The sequence below is a fragment of the Drosophila navojoa genome, chromosome X (genome assembly GCF_054131105.1).
Source record: "Drosophila navojoa isolate 15081-1374.11 chromosome X, UAZ_NAV_1.0, whole genome shotgun sequence".
NCBI classification, from domain to species: domain Eukaryota; kingdom Metazoa; phylum Arthropoda; class Insecta; order Diptera; family Drosophilidae; genus Drosophila; species Drosophila navojoa.
In genome coordinates, this window is record NC_142895.1 from 11,732,465 (window position 1) to 11,755,743 (window position 23,279).

General features: G+C 43.5%; 1 protein-coding gene across 1 annotated transcript; it reads left to right on the forward strand.

Moving 5' to 3' along the window:
• Positions 1 to 17,223: 17,223 nt before the first annotated feature.
• Positions 17,224 to 22,531, forward strand: LOC108656946 (uncharacterized protein CG3556). Its single transcript, XM_018109372.2, has 6 exons — positions 17,224 to 18,133; positions 19,107 to 20,575; positions 20,641 to 20,836; positions 21,026 to 21,103; positions 21,169 to 21,251; positions 21,345 to 22,531. Exons 2-6 carry the CDS (start codon positions 19,162 to 19,164, stop codon positions 21,404 to 21,406), a joined length of 1,833 nt encoding a protein of 610 aa, XP_017964861.1. The 5' UTR covers positions 17,224 to 18,133; positions 19,107 to 19,161; the 3' UTR covers positions 21,407 to 22,531.
• Positions 22,532 to 23,279: the final 748 nt, after the last annotated feature.

Below are 23,279 nucleotides of genomic sequence, written 5' to 3' on the forward strand. Positions count from 1 at the left end.
GGAATCTCTCATACGAATTGTCATATATACAAAACAAAAAATTTCCCATCCATCAAGCAGCCATAAATATTCAATTTCTCTCTATAATCTCGTAATACACACATCATATACCATATATATCATGTATATCTAATATATAATATACGAAAAATCCGTAATTCCTGTGATTGCTATGCCCCATTTGTTAGGGCATTCCATAAAAGATAGCGACATTTTTTATTTTTGTTGTTTTTCTCATTTTGTGTCTTTTCTTTTCTCTTTTTGGAGGGGGACGTTTGTCAAAGCTCATTCGTTGGGGATGCGAATGCGCTTAAGGACGAAGCATGTGGTCCCGGCTCCAGAGCCTGTGACTCTGCATATTGTTGCCCGCTTTTGTTTTGCTGTTTGTGCAAAAGATATTTCGCCTCGTTCTTCTTCTTCCTCTCGTTCTGTTGTAATGCAAAATAAAAAATAAAAATAAAAAAAAGAGAAAGAGAAAGAGAAAGAGAGAAGAAAAAGAAAGAATGTAAGAAGCAGAAATGCGGCCATTTTAAAAGCGGTTTGATGGGCCAACTGAATGTGAAGCGGCCCAAAAGACAATGGGGGGAAATGAGGTGAAAGACGATGTGAAAAGAGAAAAAGGAAAATAAGCCGAGAGACAGAGAGAGCGAGAGAAAGCGCAAGAGAGACGGATAAAGAGTGTGAGATAGAAAGAGAAGTAGAGTACGAAATAGCAAAGTGAGTGGGAGGGAGAAAGAGATAGATCAAGAGAAAGAGAAGAATATAGAGGAAAAGAAAGACAGATGCAAAGAGAGAAAGAGAGAGATAGAGAGAGAGAGAGAGAGAGAGAGAGAGAGAGGGGGAATCAAGAAAAACAGTGAAAAGTAAAGCCAAAATTAGATTACAAATTCACTAAGGAAAATGCATGAGATGAAAAGACAAATCTAAAAGGAGATGAAAAAGGAGAGAAAGACGGAGGAAGAGAGACAGCGAAGAAAGAGCAAAGTGACATAGAGTGAAAGAGAGGCAAATAGAGAGAGATAACAGTCCCTAGGTAGGGATCTACATTCCCTCCTAACATTGCCCAACAATCATGCAATCAAAACTTTCCATCAGTATATAAATATAGGTATAGTACTCAAAAGGAAACAGGATTATCAGAACTGTGTGGATTAATCTGATATTAGCCGAATGAAGACGATTTGATTTTGGATGAAACGGCATTAGAAATAAATCAAATAAACGGAATTAAAATATTATTCAATTGTTGAGCCGAACGCAGAACGTGAAGTAATCTAAAACAAAATGTATGTTACCAATAATAATGTATAATACCTATGCATTGTAGTAAAAGGGAGAGCTTGATTCTTACTCTTACTTAAAACGTCTAGAGCTACAGTCGATTACGTATCTTCAGAGAGGCCGTAAAGACAGAGAGAGATGGAGATGTTTGTATATATGTAAGTATTATAAATATGCTCAGATATACATGTATATTGAATCTATGTATATATATATTACTCGACTTCATGAGCAATAATTAGAGAGTAGTTCAATCAATTTTAAATATATTATTGCAAATTCTATTGGAAAATGTTATGAGTGAATCAGAATACACGAGCGGGCAGACAAGCACGTCTAAACACGCACACATAGATACACATACATATATATATATAGACAGAGAGAGAGAGAGAGAGAGAGAGACAATTATATATGTATATAATAGATATATGTAAATGATTCTACGTATTTGTTATGCCCGAAACCCATTGAAAGTGCGTAAATAGGGCATATTCGTTTTGTAGAGATATAAGAGACCCACAGCAGAAGGCCAATTCGAGTCCACAGCGCATAAATAGAAGATCAAGCATATATTGATCAGGATTTTAACCTGATTTTAAATGCAGAACTTAGACTATTTGATAGATTCAAAATCCGAGTCAATTTCTACAATTTTCCAGCAGAACTAATAGCTGAGGGAATTCAGTTTTGTCTACTCAAAGGAACTCAAATTTCAGTCTAACCTCAAAGTGTAAGCTCTCTTATGGATTGTCATATATAAAAAGAACAATTTCCCATCCAGCAGGCAGCCATATAATATTCAATTTATCGCTATAATCTCGTAATACACATCAGCTCTGACGTTTCGTCCGTCCGTCGTTTCGTTCGTGTCGCAATCCAGCCTAATAAGATCTACAGTCCTATAACTATGCATAGGTATATTCATTCAAGATTCAAATTTCTACAAATTATCGATAGCTTTCAGCAGTTGCAAGATATCGATAGCAATCGATGTGCAAATTCAAGCTAGAGTTTTCAAGCTAAAACTAGTTGTATACATATATATATGTTAGTATTATATAGCATGTGTGCACGGGCGTACAGGGCATCTGGTAGTCGAGCATTGCCAATTGAAGCACTCCTACTTGTTTTTGTATTTATGTGGCGCAAATATGAAAGGCGTTCTAATTAGAGAGCAAAAATGCACGCAGCAATGAGGCTGGCAATACACACACACACAGACAGACACACACACAGACACACACACACACAGACACAGACACATCTGTGTATATGTATATAGTATACATCTGTGTATCTGCTGCTTGAAAACGGGGCGCAAATTCTTCAATTTAATAACTAACATCCGCAGGCGGGTGGACGCCAGCAGGAGACGGGGCTGGAGCAGGGGAGAGATGGTGATGCTGCTACGGCTGCCACGGCTGCTGTTGACGTCTGCGATTCGTTTTGTACATTGGGTGACGGTCGCCGACAATAAGAAAGCCAGCCAGGATTTCAAAGCTGGTGCCAAGGGACGCGGCTGTTGTCGTTGTCGTTGTCGTTGTCGTTGTCGTTGTCGTTGTCGTTGTCGACGCTGACGAATGGTTGACACGGGCTGCAAATTTTTGGTGGTTGTTTGCTCCTGGCCCCTGGGTGGTGGTTGGTGGTGGCGATGGCGATGGCGATGGTGGTGGTTGTTGCTTAGTGGGCTGGCCGTTGCGCCATAACGGAAATGAGACGTTTAATTTACATTTACACAACGCTCGATAGCTGTCCGCCGGGATCGACGGACCCGGCCCCTGTCCAGGGATAGATATCCTGTGCAAGTGACAGTCGAAAGAATATCGAAAGATGTCCTCGGCCAGCGCCCGTTTCGGTTGCCATGGCGTCTTGCGTAATCTGTGCGAGCCGGACTAACAATGCGAGTGCTGACTGTACCCAACGCACTCCTCTCATGCATATTGAATGAGCCAGCTCTCGGACAGACAGAGCTGCCATGCGTGTGTGTGCGTGTGTGTGCGCGTGTGTGTATGTGCTCGGTATTTGTATTTCCGGTGCTTAAGACAAATTTTAAAAGAGCCTCATAAATATTTGAGCGCATTTCCTGCCGCACTTTGTTAGCCATCCAAATGTGTTGTGTCCCTTTTTTTTCTTTGGCGAGTGGGAGGGGGCGGGTGGGTGTTGGTTTGGGGGTGCCAGCACATCAATTAATACGAGTGTGTGTGCGATTAATTCATGCATAAGTCTGCCTCAATAATTGACGATTCCTGAGCTGTTTAAAGCGAATCATTCGAGCTATGCGAAAGCATTCGAATGGCTCACAGTGGGGCAAGTTGCAAGGGAAAGGCAGCTGAGGGCTGTGAACTGGCCGAGACTCTTTGCGGTCCCAGCTCAACGCATATGTAAAGCCAAAAATGATTTGAAGTACTTCGCAGAGAACGGGTACGGGTGTACACTACGGCGCTGAAATTGAATTAAAGTCAACAATACTCATCTGAATCATTCAAATGATTCGATCTACGGAATTTGAAATTCAGCTACAGTTCTGTTGGGCCCTACTTCAAAATCCTACCCAATGAATATAGTGCATGAGTCAGTGTGATTCGGAATTAATTAAATCGAATCTCTATTCGAATCATTTACTTGAGCCACAATTCGTTCCTCCCCTCTAGCACAGCTCTTCTGTAGGGTTGAATTAGCGGAGATTGGAGTGTGGAGTTTATAGTCAAAATGATTCAATCAATTGAATCAAATTATTGTAAGCACTTGAAATGGAGATTCACTCAAGTATTTACTCTTATTTTAAAGCTTGAGGAGCTTTGGTCATGGTAGAGCAAGTTAAGATGAATCATTCAGCTGATTCAAATTATTCAAATGATTCAAATCGAACTACACTTGAAAGAGAACAACTAAATGTTAAACAAATATAGTCGAAACGAAGTTCAAGCCAAGATGAAATATTCGTATGATTCAAACTATTTAAAAATACTCTCCAAATTGAAAGTCTAAGTTCTTTGATTTCTGCTTTATCCTTTCTGCTGGCGTAGCAAGAAATTCGAGGATCTATGATACAGATATTTCGATTCATTTCAACACATGTGAATCATTTGCCGCGCCTAGAGTCCAGAGCTTTTTTCCTCTAGAGGCCACAGAGAAGTCTATAATCTATAATACTAAAGCTAGGCGGACACCATAAAGTATATGTATATTGTTGATAATGAGCTCTACCCTCTCCAGTATCGATCTCAGAAGACACAAGATTTCGAGACTTGAAATATCTTTCTTACTTTCTCTTCCTTTTTGTAGGTCCGTACATCTCCTATATCTTTGCACTTAAACGCAGATTATACAATAATAAAGCCGAAGCGAATAGCTTGAATTATCCGAAATACCCTAGGCTTATCTTATCAAATTTGGATTTCAAAGGAATCTTAAATATACTTAAACTTGGCTCATGCCTTGGAATATATTTTAAGCTAAAATGAAACAAATTTCGAGGTGACTTTTCGACCCACAACACGATATTTGATATAAAACAGACATAGAGAAAGAGAGAGAGAGAGAGAGTGGGGGAAGGGGGCTGGCACACCTTGTATTTCAGCTGCAGTAATGAGCGCCGGCAATCGAAGCTCAACGAAATATATAGAAAAAATGGAATAAGAGAAGAATAGGAGGAGCAGGAGCAGGAGGAGCAGGAGGAGGAGGAGGAGGCGGCGGCAGATGAAGAAACTTGAACAAACTATTGGCAACTCGGGCCAATGTCCAATTAGTGACACTCAAATAACAACTGGCCTGCAGCCGAGGCGTGTGGTCCGGTGGCAGCTGGAGTTACTATGGCATTGGCCCCGACTCCGTCCGGCTCTGGACTTGAGGCTGACTCTTTGGGCCGCAGCGCACTTGGCAAATTGTTGCGGCATAATCAGGCTTGAGTCAACAAGGCTGGCAGTCAGCAGCTAATAAGCCAAGCAGGCTGTCAGTGGGTGGCAATGGCCACCCAATTGGGTGGTGGGGTTGGTGGGGTTTGGTGGCTCTGGCAGCCAGACGTTGTAGCCACACACAAAAAGTGCTGACTGTGACAGCTTACTTTATTGGCAAAATCAAATCAACGTGGCATTTGCATGCAATGCCAAAGATACAAGCCGGACCAGGGGGCGGGGGCGTGGTTGACTTGGCAAACACAACAACAACAACAGCAACAACAACAACAACTGCGTCTCGTTTGCTGTTGTCGTTGACTGCGCTAAATGCAAGTCAAACACAAGCGCGCCCCAGTCTACATCTCTCTCTCTCTCTCTGTTTCTGTCTCTGTCTCACTCACAGCTAGGCCATGCGGGTTGGGGGGCTTTAGGCTTAAGGGTAGCTCGCCTAGGTATTGAAGCTTGTAAAAATTGCATGGCGCTGCATTACCGCCTAAGTGCCCGCCGACTGACGACTGAGCACTGAGCACTGAGCACTGTCGAGTACTTTGCCCTGGCAGCCATCTTAGCCGGCGAATCACTCCAAACAGTTGGCAGTCATTCACATGCATTCAAGTGGTAGCCAACCCCATGCCCCTACGCCCCACCCCCTCCTGCAGGCAGGCCACCTAGCAAATCGCATTCATGACATTTTCTTGCATTGACTGAGCCAGAGCCAGAGCCAGAGCCAGAGCCGGGGCCGGGGCCGGGGCCAAGCCTTGGGGCTTAGCTTTTTGTCAGCTTGGGGGTTTATTTCAATTTTCATTGCATTCTTTTTATATACATACATACATACACATTTGTTGTTGACTCGTTTGGGGGGCGGGGGCGGAACTTGGGGCGCACTTGACGCGTTTTATAATTTCCGTAAATAACAAACGGCTTAATTTGCGCATATTTCCGTTTGGATTTGCACGACTCGAGGGCCAGACACAGCGCGCGAGAGCGAGAGAGCAGGAGTGCGGCGAGGGGCGGGGGGTACAGCCCAAGGGTTAAGTGTGTGTGTGTGTGTGTGTGCGAGTCTGTTGAGGCATTCAGCTTTGCCGCAATATGCGTAATTAAAAAAAAATTTTAAAATAAAAAAAAAGTTAGTAAAAAAAGTGAAAAGCGAAAGCAAAAAGGAAATCCAAATTTGAGCAGCAAAAGAAATTTTTAGCAAAAAAGGGTCGCCAGGCATGTCACATGGATTCATTTCTCTTTTATGGCGAGCGATTGGGGTGTGGCAGGTGGGCGTAAAGGAGAAAAGGAGCTGTGATGAAGAGTGGCTCTGCCCAATTTAGCCCAGCGCCAGCTGTTCAAGTGTGTGCGTTTGTGTGTGTGTGTGTGTGTGTGTGTGTGTGTGTGTGTGTGTGTGTGTGTGTGTGTGTGTGTGTGTGTGTGTGTGTGTGTGTGTGTGTGTGTGTGTGTGTGTGTGTGTGTGTGTGTGTGTGTGTGTGTGTGTGTGTGTGTGTGTGTGTGTGTGTGTGTGGAGAGAGAGAGAGAGAAGGTTGCTGAGACAAGTGAGAGAAAGCAGAGAAGTGCTTATATACACATGCATACATATAGAGATATGATATGCTTGATGCATGAACATAGATAAATTTTAATGCCATATGATATAAAAACTCTGATCTGATATCTATTAGCGCTGATCCAATCAACAACCCTGAACACATTGTCCAACGAAATATGTATATGTAACAGGCAGAAGGAGGCGTGGCAGACCCCATAAAGCATATATATCTAATGTTGATCTTAGGCACTGTTCGCCTGTCTGTCTCTCCGTCTGTTTAACGCCTCGATCTCAGAAGATATAAGAGCTAAAGACTTAAAATTTTTCCCTATTTTTCATATATTGGTGAGTCCGTATACATATTATAATCGTAAATCAGTTACTAAACTATAGCTATATCTCCTGCATCTTTAAAGCTAAGAATATATTCGTGTTTACTTTAAGGGAATGTCAATTCTCATTCTTTTTTCTTTTTTATGGAATAATTGATAGTCAAATAAGTAAATTCTTAATTTTTGTAATACTCCATGTAACTTTCTGCAACTTTACATCAGGAAAAAATTGGCTATGTTTACGGTTGAAAGTGCAGCGTTTTGGCCTAACTCAACTCTCTTGTTTAGACAATAAAACCACTCAAAAGAGATCAGTTATATTGCATAGTATGCATATTTACTACAATTTACGTCAATTGCTTTAAATACAACCCATAGAAACACACACACAAACATATCCATATCAATAAAAGTCCACATTGATTTTCCATTTAATTTACTTACAAATCCTAGGCTATTCCTCATATATAATGGCTTCAAATGCGCGATCAGCTGACTGAAAGGGGATATCTACTGTTGCAGAACTTTAAAATCAAGTAAATACTACCGAGTAGGACAAGTATATATATAATATTATAATATATATAATATAAATAATAATAATACCAAAACATACTCAACCGGTAAAATACTTCCTTTGCCTATTTCCTATAATTTAAATATGAAATCAGTTGGCATTTGAATCCATCTACGTAGCACTTATTGCGCCCAGCAGCCAGCAGAAGTACATCCAGCACCGTAATTCAAGAGCGGCAATCCACTCAATAGATTAGCTTCGTAAGCGAATTCAATTTGTAAAGAGATTTCGTTTTCCTTTATTCCATTTTCCTCTCCATTCCCGGCTCATGTGTGTTCCCTCTCACGCAGCGGCGATCGTACTTGATGATCGTGCCCAGCCGGTGCTCGTAGTGCGAGCAGAGTGAGCATCGGTTAGTTCAGATGCTTCTATTTCGACAGCTCTACAGCTCTTTCTATATTGTAGGACTACATAAATATATGTATATGTGTATATATGCGAACTGATATCAGCTATTGAAAAACTCAACCCAATTTCGGGAACTTGTACACCTCTACTCGATGAAGTACTTGAAGTAGAGTAAGCATAGCATTTGTCCAGCCTACGAGAGCTCGTCAGTCAATCAATCAATCTATCGTTAATTACTTCTTTAATCAGTTCAGCAATCTCCTTAGAAATATACTCTGTTGATTAATAAATTTAAAGTTAGTAATTGGGATTGTGAAAGTAGGAAAAAAACTCCCTAATGATTCCCAATTTTCTGTTTTTTTTTTTTAAAGTACTTTTAAGTTGAGTGCCTGGAAATATACTTAGATGTATTTGGTTTTCGCTTCGAGTCGAGTTCCTCCATCTCTGCTGGCACCCCTTTCAGGTCCTCCCCCCCCTACTGCCCCTCCGACTGCGACTCGATGCGGATTAGGAATCCGCCAAGCGTCAATTTTAGCAGCTTGTCAACCGCAATTCTAACCCCAAAGCACAATCGAATGGGAGGCCCCCCCACCCCTGCTGATGCTCGTACAGTTTGTGGCGCCCTCTGGCTGCCATTTTGTGCACTAATCAACATTGCATTTGACTTTTCTGCTTCGTTGATTTGCTTCTAATAAAGTGCAAAATGCATTCACTGCAAAGGGGGGGCAAACTGGGCCGTGGGCGTGGCTGGGCGTGTGTGTGTGTGTGTGTGTGTGAGTCGGTGTCTTTGTGGCAGCACGAGGTGCAGCAAGCAGAAATCTTTTGTTTTCTTTTCCTGCGCCACTCGACGAAATGAGCACGTCGAAACATGATGAGCAGGAGATGGAGGAGGTGGATGAGGGGGGGAGGAGGCTGAGACTGAGACTGAAAACAAGGACTAACAAAGGGAGAGAGAGAGAGAGAGAGAGCTATGCAGTTTAGCTGGGGTGACTGGGTGCTGGGCCTCTGGCTTCTGGTTGGGGCGGCTTTGTCACAAAAATCCAACATCAATGGCACACACACACACACACACACAGAGAGAGAGGCAGAGAGAGAGGGAGGGAGACACTTCTATGGCTGCCGGCTTTGACAGTTGGCAACCGCAGTTGGCCATATTGGCACATGTCCTTAGAAGAGCAACACACACACACACACACACACACACTTACACAGGTGCATGTCTGTCGTGCTGCTGCTGCAGTTGTTGTAATTATGCAGCTTGCCACAAAACAAAAAAAAGAAAACAAACGAAACGAAACGAAAGGAATAGCAAAGCAAAGCAAAAGTGGAAGCAGAAGGCGGCAATAGCTGAGCGCAGGCAACGGCAGCAGCAGCAACAGCAGCAGCAGCAGCAACCGAAAAGAAAAGCCTAAAAGCCTGCACTCACACACACACACACACACTGGCACACACACATATACGCAGTGGCAAACACTCAGCGGCTGACAGTTATTAAGCTAACAACGTTGAAAAGCTTTTTGTCATAAGCAGCGTGAGAGGCAGCAACAGCAACAGCAACAACAACAACAACAGCAATAACAACAGCAACTAGCAGCAGTAGTAGAAGCAGAAGTAACAATTGCAAGAACAATAACAACAACAGCAACAACAACCAGCAGCAGCAATAACAACAGCAACTAGAATGCATACAGCAACAACAACAACAACCAGCAGCAGCTGTAGAGGCTGCAATAACAACTGTAACAAACAACAACAACAGCAGCAGCAACTGCAACTAGGATAAATACAGCAGTAGCAACAACAACAACAACAGCAACTAAGACAGCAATAACAACAGCAACAACTAGCAATAATGACAGAGGCTACAACAGCAACAACAACAACAACAACTAGTTACATTAACAGCTATCAGCAACATCAACAACAACAACTAGCCGCAGTAGTAGCAGTAACAACAGCAGCAACAACAACAATAAACAGACTATATACAGCAACAACTAGCAACAGCAACTAGCAGCAGCAGTAAAGCAACAGCAAAACTAATGACAGAAGCAACAGCAACAGCCAGCAGCAACAACTAGCAACAATAGCAGCAGTAACAAGAACAACAACAACAGCTAGCAGCAGCCGTTAAAGCAGGAGTAAGAACTGTGCCAAAAACAACAGCAACAGCAACAACAACAACAGTTAGCAGCAACAACAATAGCAACTAGAGCAACAACTACAACAACTACAACAACAACGAAGTGCTTACATGCAGGTTGTTTCTGCTGTTGCTGTTGCTAGTTTCTGCTGTCTATCAATCTGTTGTTGTTGCTGACCCTCTCTCGCGCTGTTGTTGTTGCTGCTGTTGCAACTTTATCGCATGCACGTGATGCGCTTAGCTCGACTGCAGCACAATTGTTCAGCTGCTCTCTGTGATCTTTTGCCACGCCCACACACACACACACATTTGGCCCACAGATGTAAAGCTCAGCGAATAAGAAGACAGGGAAAAAGTGAAACAACAACAACAACAAAAATAGAGCAAAGATCATTTTAGGTATATCTCTATCTCTATCTCTATCTCAATCTCAATCTCTATCTCTATCTCTATCTCTATCTCTATCTCTATCTCTATCTCTATCTCTATCTCTAGCTCTAGCTATCTCTAGCGCGAGCGCGATCTCTATCTCTATCTCTATCTCTAGCTCTCTCGAGCTCTAGCTCTATCTCTATCTCTATCTCTATCTCTATCTCTATCTCTATCTCTATCTCTATCTCTATCTCTATCTCTATCTCTATCTCTATCTCTATCTCTATCTCTATCTCTATCTCTATCTCTATCTCTATCTCTATCTCTATCTCTATCTCTATCTCTATCTCTATCTCTATCTCTATCTCTATCTCTATCTCTATCTCTATCTCTATCTCTATCTCTATCTCTATCTCTATCTCTATCTCTATCTCTATCTCTATCTCTATCTCTATCTCTATCTCTATCTCTATCTCTATCTCTATCTCTATCTCTATCTCCACCCAAATGAGCCGACGGAAAGACGGTGCTACAGATGCTACACTTAGCATAGCATAGAACACGGCTCGTTCATAAACTGCAATCAGAGCTTGTCCAATGCCGCTCTATGCGATTCTCAAAGATTCAATGCCAGAGATGACTGCCAAAGCCGCGCCATCCACACGCATCCAGCTAAATTTCCGCTCACCTGTGCACAATATTGGCTGACAAAATAAAAAGAGGAAAGCAAAACGAAAATCCAATCAACAAAAAAAAAAAGCGAAAGCAAAAGGAGCATGAAAAGTGCAAAAGGGAGCAGCGATAGCAGGAAAATCTCATTAAATGCAAGCCAATGACGGCCGACATGTCTACACTTTAGCTGGCCGATAGATAGAAGGCAGCAGCAGGAGCAGCAGGGGCAGCAGGAGCAGCAGGAGCAGCCACAGCATCAGCTGCAGCTACCTTGCGTCGACAACTTTATTTACGAGCGGACGACAAATCCCCAACAGCTCCAAAACGAAAAAAAAAAAAATACAGCAATGATAAAAAGCTAAAGAAAAAGTTGGCAACACAGAAAAGAGAAAAAAATGTGAACAGCAAAAGCTGTACGGCAAGAGGAGGCGGCGGCACGGAGCTGTGCTAGGCTAGGAGACGAGTCCAGGACTTTCAGGACGCGCTCGTTGTCATAGCAACGCAGCTAACGCGTCACTTTACGTGTCGGATTCGGGTGTTGGCAGCCATATTTGCTCTTATAGCGCTTTACTTGCCTTGCCACGAGGGGACGGTGCGAGGCGGTGCGAGGCGGTGCTGGTTGGCTGAACCGCCCTTAGAGATGGCAGCCAACCCGGCGAGCAACCCTCCCAGTGCTGGCCCGCCTGGCTGAGTGCCTGCCTGGTGGGCTAGGGGTTGAGTCCAGCCCAGCCCTGCTCAGCCCAGCCCTGCTTTGCCCTGTGCTGTCGTGTCCTGGTGCTACCCTTGTGTCTGTCGTCGTTTGCGTTGCTTCATTTGGCTTCATTTTGCTGTGGCTCTGGGCTTTTGCCTAGCGCCAAAGGACCAACAACAACAACGGCAACGACAACGTCCGTGGACCGAGCATTTGGCACCACTCGCTGGCGCGTCCTTTGGCTTGTGTCCTGGCATAGTTAGCTTTGCCTGACTGACTGCCAACGCCCGTACCTCAGGCCTCTAGCACCGTCCCAGCCGTCTGTCCTTTTAGGTGTCGCTTGTCTGTCTGCGTTGTCCTTGCATGGCTGCTGCTTTGAGTGGGTGACTAAGGCAGAGAAGGAGAGAGAGAGAGAGTGAGAGAGAGGGCGAGTGAGAGAGCGAGTGAGAGAGCGAGAGAGCGCGTGTTATAGGAGCTTATGTAAGGCGCCTATGTACTTGCCACAGAGCGCCCGACACATGTCTCCCAGTCTCCATGTCATCCAGTTCGCCCAGCTCCTGCTGCTGCCGGCTCCTGCCTCTTCTAGTCCATCTGTTTATTTGGCAGTTGTTTTATTTCGCTATTTGTCTGTTTGTCTGTTTGTTTCTTCTCTGTTTGTTGATTTGCGGCCATTTGCCGTTGCTCGCTTCGCTTTTTTTTTCTAATATTAGTCGCCTTTGTGCCAAGGCCTCTCACTCTATCTCTCTCTCTCTCGCTCTCTCTCGCTCTCTCTCGCTCTCTCTCTCTCTCTTTAAAGTCCAGGCGAGCTTCTCTACGAATTGAACTCTTCAGAGAGTCGCGGTCCTGGATCAAGGTTAATAACTATGTCAATTTGATGTATTGATTGATGATGAATCAGCATTAACAGGAGATGGAGGCAAGCATGTGGATAGATTGTTTGCTTTATAGTTGATTGAGAGACTGACTGACTTTGTCTTGTATCTTTAACTGATTGATTGACGGACTGATTGATTGACGGACTGATTGACTGACTGATTGCCTGGCTGATTGACTGATTGATTGCTTACTCACCTCGTTAAATGTGCCTCACTAGCCTTGATTGATGCCCGCTTGATTGACTGACCGAAACACTGTCAAGTTATTCAACCGATTGAGTGCCTCCATGCAGCATGATTGACTCACTAGACTGATTAAATGCTTGAGATTCTTGGTCAAGTTAAGTCTTTGATTGAGTCATTGTCATTCGGCTGGCACAGTGAATACCCATTTGATTGATCAGCTAGTCAATCGACTAAGATTTTTGCTGATTGACCAGCTCTCCCATCCATCCACACACATATATAGTTTTAGTTAAGGATTCAAGTCTTGCGTGATACAAAATTTTTGTTGAAGCTGTTTTTTTTTTTTTTTTATTTTCTTCGGGAAAACCCGTTAAAAATGTCTCCTTTGCGGCTTTTCGGAGTTTGTATAGTGATTTCTTATACAATTCAGCTAATCATCGAATAGATAATTGCTCTATCTATATCTTAGCATTTACCTCTTTTACTAATTTCAATAAATAAATATTATAAGTGTAATATATTAAATAAATATTATTATATGACATTTTTTATTTGCATTTGAAGTTGTCAAATAAAAGGCAGACGAAGATTAAGATTAGCCTCAGTTTGTACATAAATAAATACATACAATATATAGAATACATCTAAATATTTAGAGTCCACATTTGCCCGAAGGCCTTTGCTGCTCTGGCTGAATTGTTATTTAGAATTAATCTGTATAAATTTAATAAATAAATAAATAATAAACATATTTAGAATCTACATAGTTTCTTTGGAAATTCCGTTCGCATGGCTTCATAGAGAATTCTTCTAATAGAAACTTAGTAGTAGTACATTTGTACATAAATGTATTTATTTTTTATTTATTTTCATATTTATATAATTATTTTATTTATTTTTGTTTTTATATTTATATATTTATTTTATTTATTTTTATTTTTATTTATTATTTATTTAATCAAAAATATACTATAAAATATATATAAATACAAAAATTCGCCCCGCGACAATATTTTAAAAATTTTTGCGTTCTCTAGTTGGAAAATCATTTGAGATTCAAGAGATGCGTCAGTTTAATTTTGTTTTCTCCGTATTAATCAAAAAATTTTATAAAAAATTTTACAAAAAATTAAAAAATTAAATTAAAATTAAAAAATTAAATTTAAAAAAAATTTCAATTAGGAAAACATTTTTTCTAAAATCACACAAATTGTTAGATTTTCAGAAAATAATGTATATAAGGTATATAACAGCTTTCAATGAAACAAAAAAATGTTTTCATAATATTTAAATTTATTAATAATTAACATAAACTATAATTCAAAATACATACAATTTCCATTTTTAAATAAAAATAAAAATTGTGTAACATTTGGTAGAACCTTCTTTGGCCCTGATAACACATTTTACCCTATTGATTAACAGTAAATTCAGGATATGTTATAAGTATGCCAAGAAACCAAAGTGCAAGCTCAAGCAAGGAAAAGGATTTACTGCAAATCGAATAAAATGAGTGTGATCCTTGGGCCACGCCCCAAAACTGAATCCATTTAGCCAAAGACTTATGGCTGGCAGAGTAGAGGCCTCTGAGTCCACTCTGAGGAGCTTTCACTGTAAGCGGCTCTAGCTCTCGCTCGCCAGCTCTAGAAATAGACAAGCATCCATCCATCAGGCACAAACTAGTCTAGGATTGTTCTCTAGCATTTCTCATAGACAATTTTCATTTACACATTTTCCGTTTTTCCATTTTTCCATTCGGCAATCGTCGCATCGTGAACGCAAATCATTTTGCAGTTGGTTGCATTCATTTCGATTGTTTCGATTCGTTTCGGTTGCTGTTGATGTTTTGTTTTCTGATTTCGGTTTTCAGTTTTCTATTTTCTATTTTCTGTTTGGAGTTTAGAGTTTTGAGTTTAGTGCATTTTATTTTTTATCTGATCGCGATCCTCATCTGCTGCGCCCTGGGACGCAGTGGAATAAATAGAGCCGGTTGGCCAATTGTTTCGTATTGCGCAAAGAGCGAAGGGGCGCGCCGAATGCAAAACGTGGCAATTGCGTTAAGCCGTCGAAGACGTGGAAGATGTGGAAGGAGCTGCCGATCTGGCAGGATAATAGCTCAAGGCTCTCTGGCTCTATTGTTCGGCTGCGCTCAAGGCTTGAATAAATAGCGCCGGCTAAGCAAACAGCAGACAGCAACAACAACAACAGCAACAACAACAACAACAACAAAATGCGAGCAGACATAATTGGGTTGCCAAATATTGCGCAGCCAGCGAGGCTCAACAATGCAAGGATAACAGGGATAACAACGAGGCCAGACAAGGCCGCCGGCTAGAGCTGAGCACCCACGGCCAAGCAGCTAGGTGCCGCATCCCTTCAGCGTGTACCTGAGCAAACGGAAACAGACAATCGACAATCGAGCATCGACAAACGACAAACGACAATTGGCCGTGTCCTGTGCGCAAGGATCTGGCTGTCTCGCTAACCAGATAGCATCAAGTTGAGAAGCTAAGTAGGCGGCTAAGCTGCATTTAAAGAGTTCTCGATCTGCGATCTGCGATCTGTCGCCTATCAAATTGTGCGTGAAGCAAAGGACGAAGGACGCAGCACGCAGAACGCAGTGCGAAGGGTGTGCGGGAGGAGCAGCAGCAGCAGCAGCAGCAGCAGCAGGATGAGGGATGGGGGCAAGGCAAGGTGCTCGGCCGGCCGTTTGATCGGCAGCTGCCGCGGCCAGGATCAGCGACAAAAGCTTGCGCTGCCGTCGTCCTTTCATCTGCGCCGCGAGCAGCAGCGAGGGGGACGCCTGTCATAACTGCACAATGAGAGCGAAGGGAATGAACTGAGAGATCTGTTGGCGCAGCCTCATCAACGGCTTCGACTTCCCCTTGGCTTTTGTTTTGCCACGCCCCGACCCGCCGCACGCCCCTCAGTGGCCCGGCTACGACGGCGCTCATATAGATTTCATAGTGGTAAGCGATATGGTTGCTTGTTCTTTTAATTGCTCGAGGAAAACGATAGGCAATCATCAGCTTCAGCAATCCGCAAGTCCTGGCTCGCCCTCTCCGCTTCCTCTCTCCCTCTCCCACTCGCCGCGCTCGTCCTGGCTCGTACTGGCTCGTCCTGGTCCACGAAACAGCAACAAATGCCATTGTCGACCATTTGGCCTCAACGTCGGCGGTTTGGCGGCATTTTTTGTTATTGTTGTTGTTGTTGTTGCTGTTGCTGTTGCCGCTGTTGATTGTTGTCGGCGGACACAACACAAAACTATATCAAATTACAGCAGGCGATGCGGCAGCGGCAACAACTGACGCAGCAGCAGCAACCAAAAAAACAACAACAACAACAACAAATTTGTAAAGGCAAAGATTAAGGCAGAAGCCGAGGCTAGCCAAAGGCCAAACTTTGTGCATTTGCGTTTTTGTCAACAAATTTGACTGCTCAAAAGCTTTCAATTCTCATTTAATAATGTCAAACAAGAAGCTAATTAGAATTTCAGATGTCTTTGGACGCTTAGCTTGGACACGCACCCTAGCTGACTTGATGGACAACCTATCCTCTTCACACGACAGCTTAAGCAGCAGGGGCGGGTCTCATTTAGCATGGACACACACCCAATCCTAATGGCGACAGCTGAGGAATATCCGTATCATATAAAAACCCGAATTTTATTAGATATACAAAAAAAAGTAAATAAATTTAAATTAAAAAGTAAAGTAGTAAAGTAGAAAAGAGTGAACATCGTAAACAAATTCTATCGCAGAAAACGTTTTGAATGACTTTTACTAATTTATAAAAGCTTATACAAGTTGAAACTAAGCCAGGACACACACCGTAGCATGTCGGACAGCCTTTCCTATTGCCTAAACAGAGACCCAAAGCTAATTGCGGCAGTGTCCAACATAAGCTCACCTTTATCAAACATAGACACCTTCTGAACGATACACCAACCTCTTCCTTTGCTACACAGAAAGCCAAACTTCAATTGAGGTACAGACGCCTAACGCCAGGCGCCTCTATCCTTGTTGCACTAAAGCCTGAATATTAGTTAAGACTCGCACCCGATTCGAAAAAGGGCAAGGGTAACGAAATTTTAGCTCTGACATACACCCAATTCAACATGCAAAATATAATCTAAACACGCTTTGTAAGTCTCCACATACTTAGCACAGACACACCTTAGCTTTGACACACACCCATTTTGAATTCAACCATTCGTGCAACCAGGCTGAAGCGAGCTGCCATATCGCGCGTATATCCTGCACGTAGCCCTATGAATAGTGGCAGCACGGCACGTACAGACATGTTTTTTTTTTTGTGTGTTATTTTGTTAGCCGTGCGTGCAGTGCCTGTCTTATAAAGAGTCAGTCGAGAGCGGACGGCAACCGCCACAACAACTTGATTGAACAACTGTCAGTGCAGACAACACTAACAACAACGATAGCAGCTTAAGTAACTAAACAGCAATGCCAGCATCTACAATACAATAACAACAAGATCAACTGCAGCAGCAGAGGAAGCATCGAAGGCAACAACAACAATAGTTAGACAACCAATTGGAATCGTGAAATAAACGCAGCTTCAGTGCCGTTACTTTTGCAACGAACAGCTGTGTGAGTCAGTGTCCGTGTGCGTGTCCCTGTCCCAGTGAGTGGGTGTGCGTGTGCGTGTAGCTGAGAGCAGGCAGCCGATATGCTGCTAATACCACAAAGTTCCGTTAGTTCAGACCGTTATTAGCAATTATAGAAGAAGCCCACTCACAAATATATACATATATATATCTAATATATGTATTATATGTATATGCGTGCAAGTATATAGGGATATACCACACAGTGTCCTGCGATTATATAAAACAAAAGCAAGAGCAACAACAACAAGATTAGCCATTCATAATTTATTGATTGTGCGAGCCAATGTGTGTGCGCGCACAACTACAGTCACAACAACTAATATTTGAACAGAGTTAAACAAACGTCGCCTAGTCCTGGCATAAAAAATCAATAGACATCAGTGGCAGCAGCAGCAGCAGAAGCAGCAATAACAAGACAAGACAACGACAACAACAACAACAACAACGAGAGGCCACAAAACGCAGCAATAGCAACAACAACAATAGCAATAGCAATAACGGATAATAGACGACAAACATACAAAGCGCAAAGCGACCGAGCACGAGAGCGACAGCCCGAGCAGAGAGTGAGAAAGGGAGTGACAAAGACTTAGCAGGTAAGTCGACAGCAGGCAGCATAATGAAGTTAAAGTTGAGCAAGTGTCATAAGAGAGAGAGAGAGAGATGGAGATGGCAGGAGAGAGTGCGAATCCGCGTGAGCGTGAGTGTTCATAAAGTGCAGTTAATTACGCGAAAACATGAACAACAGCAACAACAGGCGGGGGGCACCAGTGTTGCTGTCCTGCAAGCACGCACAGCAGGCGCCAGTGTTGCCGTTGTCATTGCAGACTTTCCGGCACCTAGCAGCAGTAGCAGCAGCAGCTTTACTGACTTTGTTGTTGTTGCTGTTTGCTATTATTGCTGCTGCTGCTGCTGCCGCTGTCGCTGCTTTGTGTCATTAATTTGATTAAAAACAATTTTTGCTTCTGCTTATGACGCTGCTCATGGCACATCCTTGCCGTATTTATTGCATTATGTAAGCGGCAGCACAACACTTTTGTTGCCACTTAATTAACTTTTATTGCTCATACAGCGGCAAGCCCAGCCCGTGCTCTCCGCCTCTCCCTCTCTCTCTCCCATGCACACATACACGCACGCACACCCATGCATCGATACACCCACAGAGAGCTTGGTTTCCTTTGTGTGTGTCGCGCGCCTTGCTGCTTGGCAACTTTCTGTCTAGTTTTATGATGACTAATTGACACACACACACACACACCGGCACAGAATAGTGTGGGCAATGGACGGCATATCGATCTTTGCTTATAATTATCGATAATTGCATGACGTTAGCAAAAATGTAATATGCAATATGTCCGTGTATATGTGTGTGTGTGTGTTTGTGTGAGTGTTGGTGTGCAGCGAATTCAGTTCAAGGCAACGCCTCCATTGCCGCCATTGCCTGCGCACTGGCCCCGCTTCGCCTCTCTCGCTCGCTGCCCTTGCATCTTCCTGGTTGCTGACTTTTGCCTTTTGCTTCACTCGTTGCTTATTCTCTCTCCCTCTACCTCTTCCTCTCTCTTTTTCCAGCTGACTGAGCATAATCATAAAAGGAATACCAACAGCAACACCAACAACAACAAAGATGCATTCACTGCCGCTGCTGTTGCTGCTCATCGCGCTGCCGGCGCTGACGCTGACTGAGAACGCAACGCTGCCCGCTGTCGAAGCCGGCGTGCTGGGCAGTCCCAGCTTTACTTCGAGCACAGCCGCGCCGCTGCCTCAGCAGCCCCTGGGCGCTGACTACGACAACTTTACCGTTAGCACCGGCAGCGGCAACAGCAACAGCAGCGATGCCAGCGCTGAGCAGAGCAACAACAGCAACAGCAACAACAGCAGCACTAGCAGCAGCACTAGCAGCAGCACCAGCAGCAGCAGCAGCGCAGCGACAGCAGTGACGACAACGACAACAACAACTAGCAGCGCTGCCGCTACGCTGGCCGCCATTGAGCAGCAGCAGCAGCAGGAGACCACGTCCAGCGTCGGCGCCGCTGTTGCAGCGCTGCCGCCCACAGGTAACGGCAACGGCAACGGCACGGCAGAGTCAGCAGCGACTGCGACGTCGACTGCGGCAGCGCCGCCGCACGAGATAATTGGCTCGGCCACGCCCAACAAAGGCGAGCAGGAGGCGATTTTGCGTGCCTTGGATTGGCTGAAGGAGAAACGCGCCTCGGACTATGGCTGGGGCAACGACACGCACGTGGTGATCCTGGCCAAGGAGCTCTCCGGCGGCCGGGATCCCAATGAGAGTGCCGATGCCCATCTGCAGGTGATACAGGAGCTGGAGGACATGCTCTCCGTGAAGGAGATGGAAATCGAGATCCTGGCCATGCTCGATCGCCACCATACGCTGCCCAAGCCGCTCAATCTGGACAAGCTGGCACGGTATGTGCTGGCCCTGGGCTCTCTGTGCAAGGATCCCAAGCATTTCCATGGACACGATTTAGTGGCCACGCTGCAGCATCACGAGCCCGCCCAGGACATCGAGTTCGCCCTGACCACCCTCTCCGCCTGCAGCTCGGCAGCGCATGTGCGCAAGCGCCAAATACGCCGGCTCCTGGACATAGCCAGCGGCGTGACGGACCAGAGCGTCGATGCCATCGCCATGGTGATCCTGGCGCTGCGCTGCATCGTGACCGACCATCGTCATCGCCACCTGCAGCACTTTGTGCGCCGGCCGGCCCGCGGCCTGGCCAGCCTGCAGGATCAGCGCGGCAGCTTCGGCTCGCTGCGCAGCACAGCGCTGGCCATGCAGGCGCTCCAGGATCTGGAGTACGATCCGGCCGGCCACTGGAATCGCACGGCTGCCTCACGGTACATACTGAGCAGGCAGCGCGCCGACGGCGGCTGGAGCGAGGAGCCGCTCCAGGACGGCCAGGAGCCGGACATTGGCGTCGGCCTCACCGCCGACATCATCCTGGCCCTCGGCTGGAAGGGATTGGGCGCAGTGCGCGCCCTCCAATGCGACCATGTCATACGCGAGAGCAGCGATCCCACAGGTGAGCCCAATCCATTCACCCCGATTCCTTTACCGGCCCATACTAACATCCTTCCCGTTGTGCAGAGAACGGTGAACCAAAGCTGGCGTTGCCCTTCGGACTGAGCTCCTCGGCCGAGGAGTCGGACGCCAAGAACATCTCGTACACCTACACCCTCTGGGTGGGCTCCAATGTGACCGAGGCCTTCTCCCTCTCCCTCGTCTCGCCAAAGAACACGAGCTTCTTCAAGGCCATGACACAGGCAGCCGAAATGGATCCAAGGTTAGGACCCACTCTGATCTGAGCCAGATCCCAAAACCCCATTTCTATAAGTATGGAGTAGCATATCAAATCTAGTCTGAAATTAACAGGATAGATAGTTCTAGGTCGAATCAATAGATCCACAATGCATTATCTAGACTACCTACTTGTAGGTATACCTCTCTAAACTCTCTATTCTTCCCGCTGCAGATTCATTTTCGAGGCGCGCGAGTGGCCCAATGGGCATTATGTGCACACGCTCTATGGCAAGAACGAGGAACCGCGAGGGTAAGTCGCACCAGATGGGAGATTACATGCATATATAGCACTAATCCACATTTATCCACATCTAGATATCACTATTGGCTGCTATACAGATTGCCCGAACTACCCGATCCAAATAATACGCCTGGGAATCAGCTTATTGCGCCTGTTGGTGGGTAGCGCTAACCCGATCTATATAATCTCTATCTGTTGTCTATATACATACATATAATAATCGATATACTTTCACTCTCTTCACTCTTAGGTGTCGATGAGCTAATGGTCGAGGATGGCGAGCATTATCTATATTGGTATAAGAAACTTTAAGCACGCGACACGATTTGCCGGCCTTAGTCCCTAAAAACTAAAGTTAAGCCACTAACTAGCAGGATACTCCAAGGATATATAACAACAACAAGAAGAACAACAACAGCAACAGCAACAACAGCAGCAGCAGCAACTATAACATTTTCTGCATCTATGCATTATGTGTATAGCTCTCTATATACGTATATACATATATATAATGATATACGTATATGAAAGAAGTACACGCGAGTATATATAGCATTATATGCAAGCATTATATATACATATATACATACATATAACTGAATAATAATGGCGTAATCAAAACTACATTAACCTATCCCCTGCCCCCTCATACACACACCCACATACACACAGACATCAATATATGTATACAAATATGCCCTAGCTTCAAACTAAGTTTAGATCTGAAAAGCAAAGAAAAAAGTACTACAAAAATACTGCAAAATACTGAAAAATACTGAAAAATTACAAATTTACGCACGACACACACACACATATAACTTTCCTTTTTATTTCCTTTTTTTTTTGTCCAATGTCCATGTCAAAGCTAATGTTAGCTGACAAGCAGTTGTTCCAAGGTCTGTTAAATATTTAACTTTGATTTTGATTTTGTGTTTCAAGAAAATTCCTTAAACCATATGTTTAATATTTAACATGCAGTTGACACTGCTTGTTAAATTTGACAGAAGAACTTCAAATGCATCAAGTAATGTCAAGGAAAGAAATAGACACATCTATATGTCTCTCTCTCTCTCTTTAGCTAGTTAGCTAAAGCTGAGAGATAAGCGCCTGGTGCTTGATTGATCTTACATTTAAATGAAACACACACCACACACACACACACAACATGCTTTATATGTCATCAAAAGTAAGCAAGAAAGAGAAAGCAAATGCTAATATGAGAACCGCTTAGAAGAAAGCTCAGAAAACTCAAAGCGTCCGATCAGTCCAAGCAAAGCATACATTATACAAAACACCGTAAGTAACAATAAGTGATTGAAAATCATCCCTAGACATATATATAAATAAATATATATATATATAAATATATAAAAATCATATACATCACATACAAGCATACAGCAAGCATATGTGTATGTGTGCATAAATATATATATACATATATATAAAAATACCTGCATATACATACATAAATAATATATACATATACATATATATATAACTATATATATACGTAAAAAAACAAACAAACTAGTTTTATATGAAATATGAAAACAATGTCCGGATTATATAATACTATATCTATATATATATACATATATGCATACATATATAAATATAGTATAAGTATACATGATATATGACATATGAATACTATATACATACGAAAACTGAACGAAACTTCATTTAACGAATACTTTAAAGAACAACGCAACACTTAACGCTATCCATGCTCATATGCCTACCTATCCTACACATACATATACTTACATATATATACATATAGGCCTAATCTATATATTCATATATACATATATATGCATTGCTCATTCTAAGCCAAAAAACAACAACCACATAATAATCCCCGCTATTATCTACAAACTCATCGACATTCTATCCAATCACAGCATGCATAAGGTCAAACATACTCTCCATCATTTAAGATTCATTTGGCTAAACACATAAACACAATTTAACCAATTAATAATACCAATTCAATTCTCTAACTAGTCCTCCTTCTATCTAAGTCTTACGAACGAGCAAAAGGAATTCAAATTTTGCGCCCATTTACCGACAGCAAGCAGTTCCATTGGCAAAGCAGTTCACCTACCACCCACACAGCAAGCAGTTCATTCACCTACTCAACACAGCCTCTTGCTCCCACCCTCTCTCTCTAACACACTCT

Coding starts and splice junctions, on each gene's coding strand:
- LOC108656946 (XM_018109372.2), top strand. CDS start 19,162: ATGCATTCACTGCCGCTGCTGTTGCTGCTCATCGCGCTGCCGGCGCTG. Junction 20,576..20,640: donor CGAGAGCAGCGATCCCACAG/GTGAGCCCAATC, acceptor CCCGTTGTGCAG/AGAACGGTGAACCAAAGCTG. Junction 21,252..21,344: donor TCAGCTTATTGCGCCTGTTG/GTGGGTAGCGCT, acceptor CTTCACTCTTAG/GTGTCGATGAGCTAATGGTC.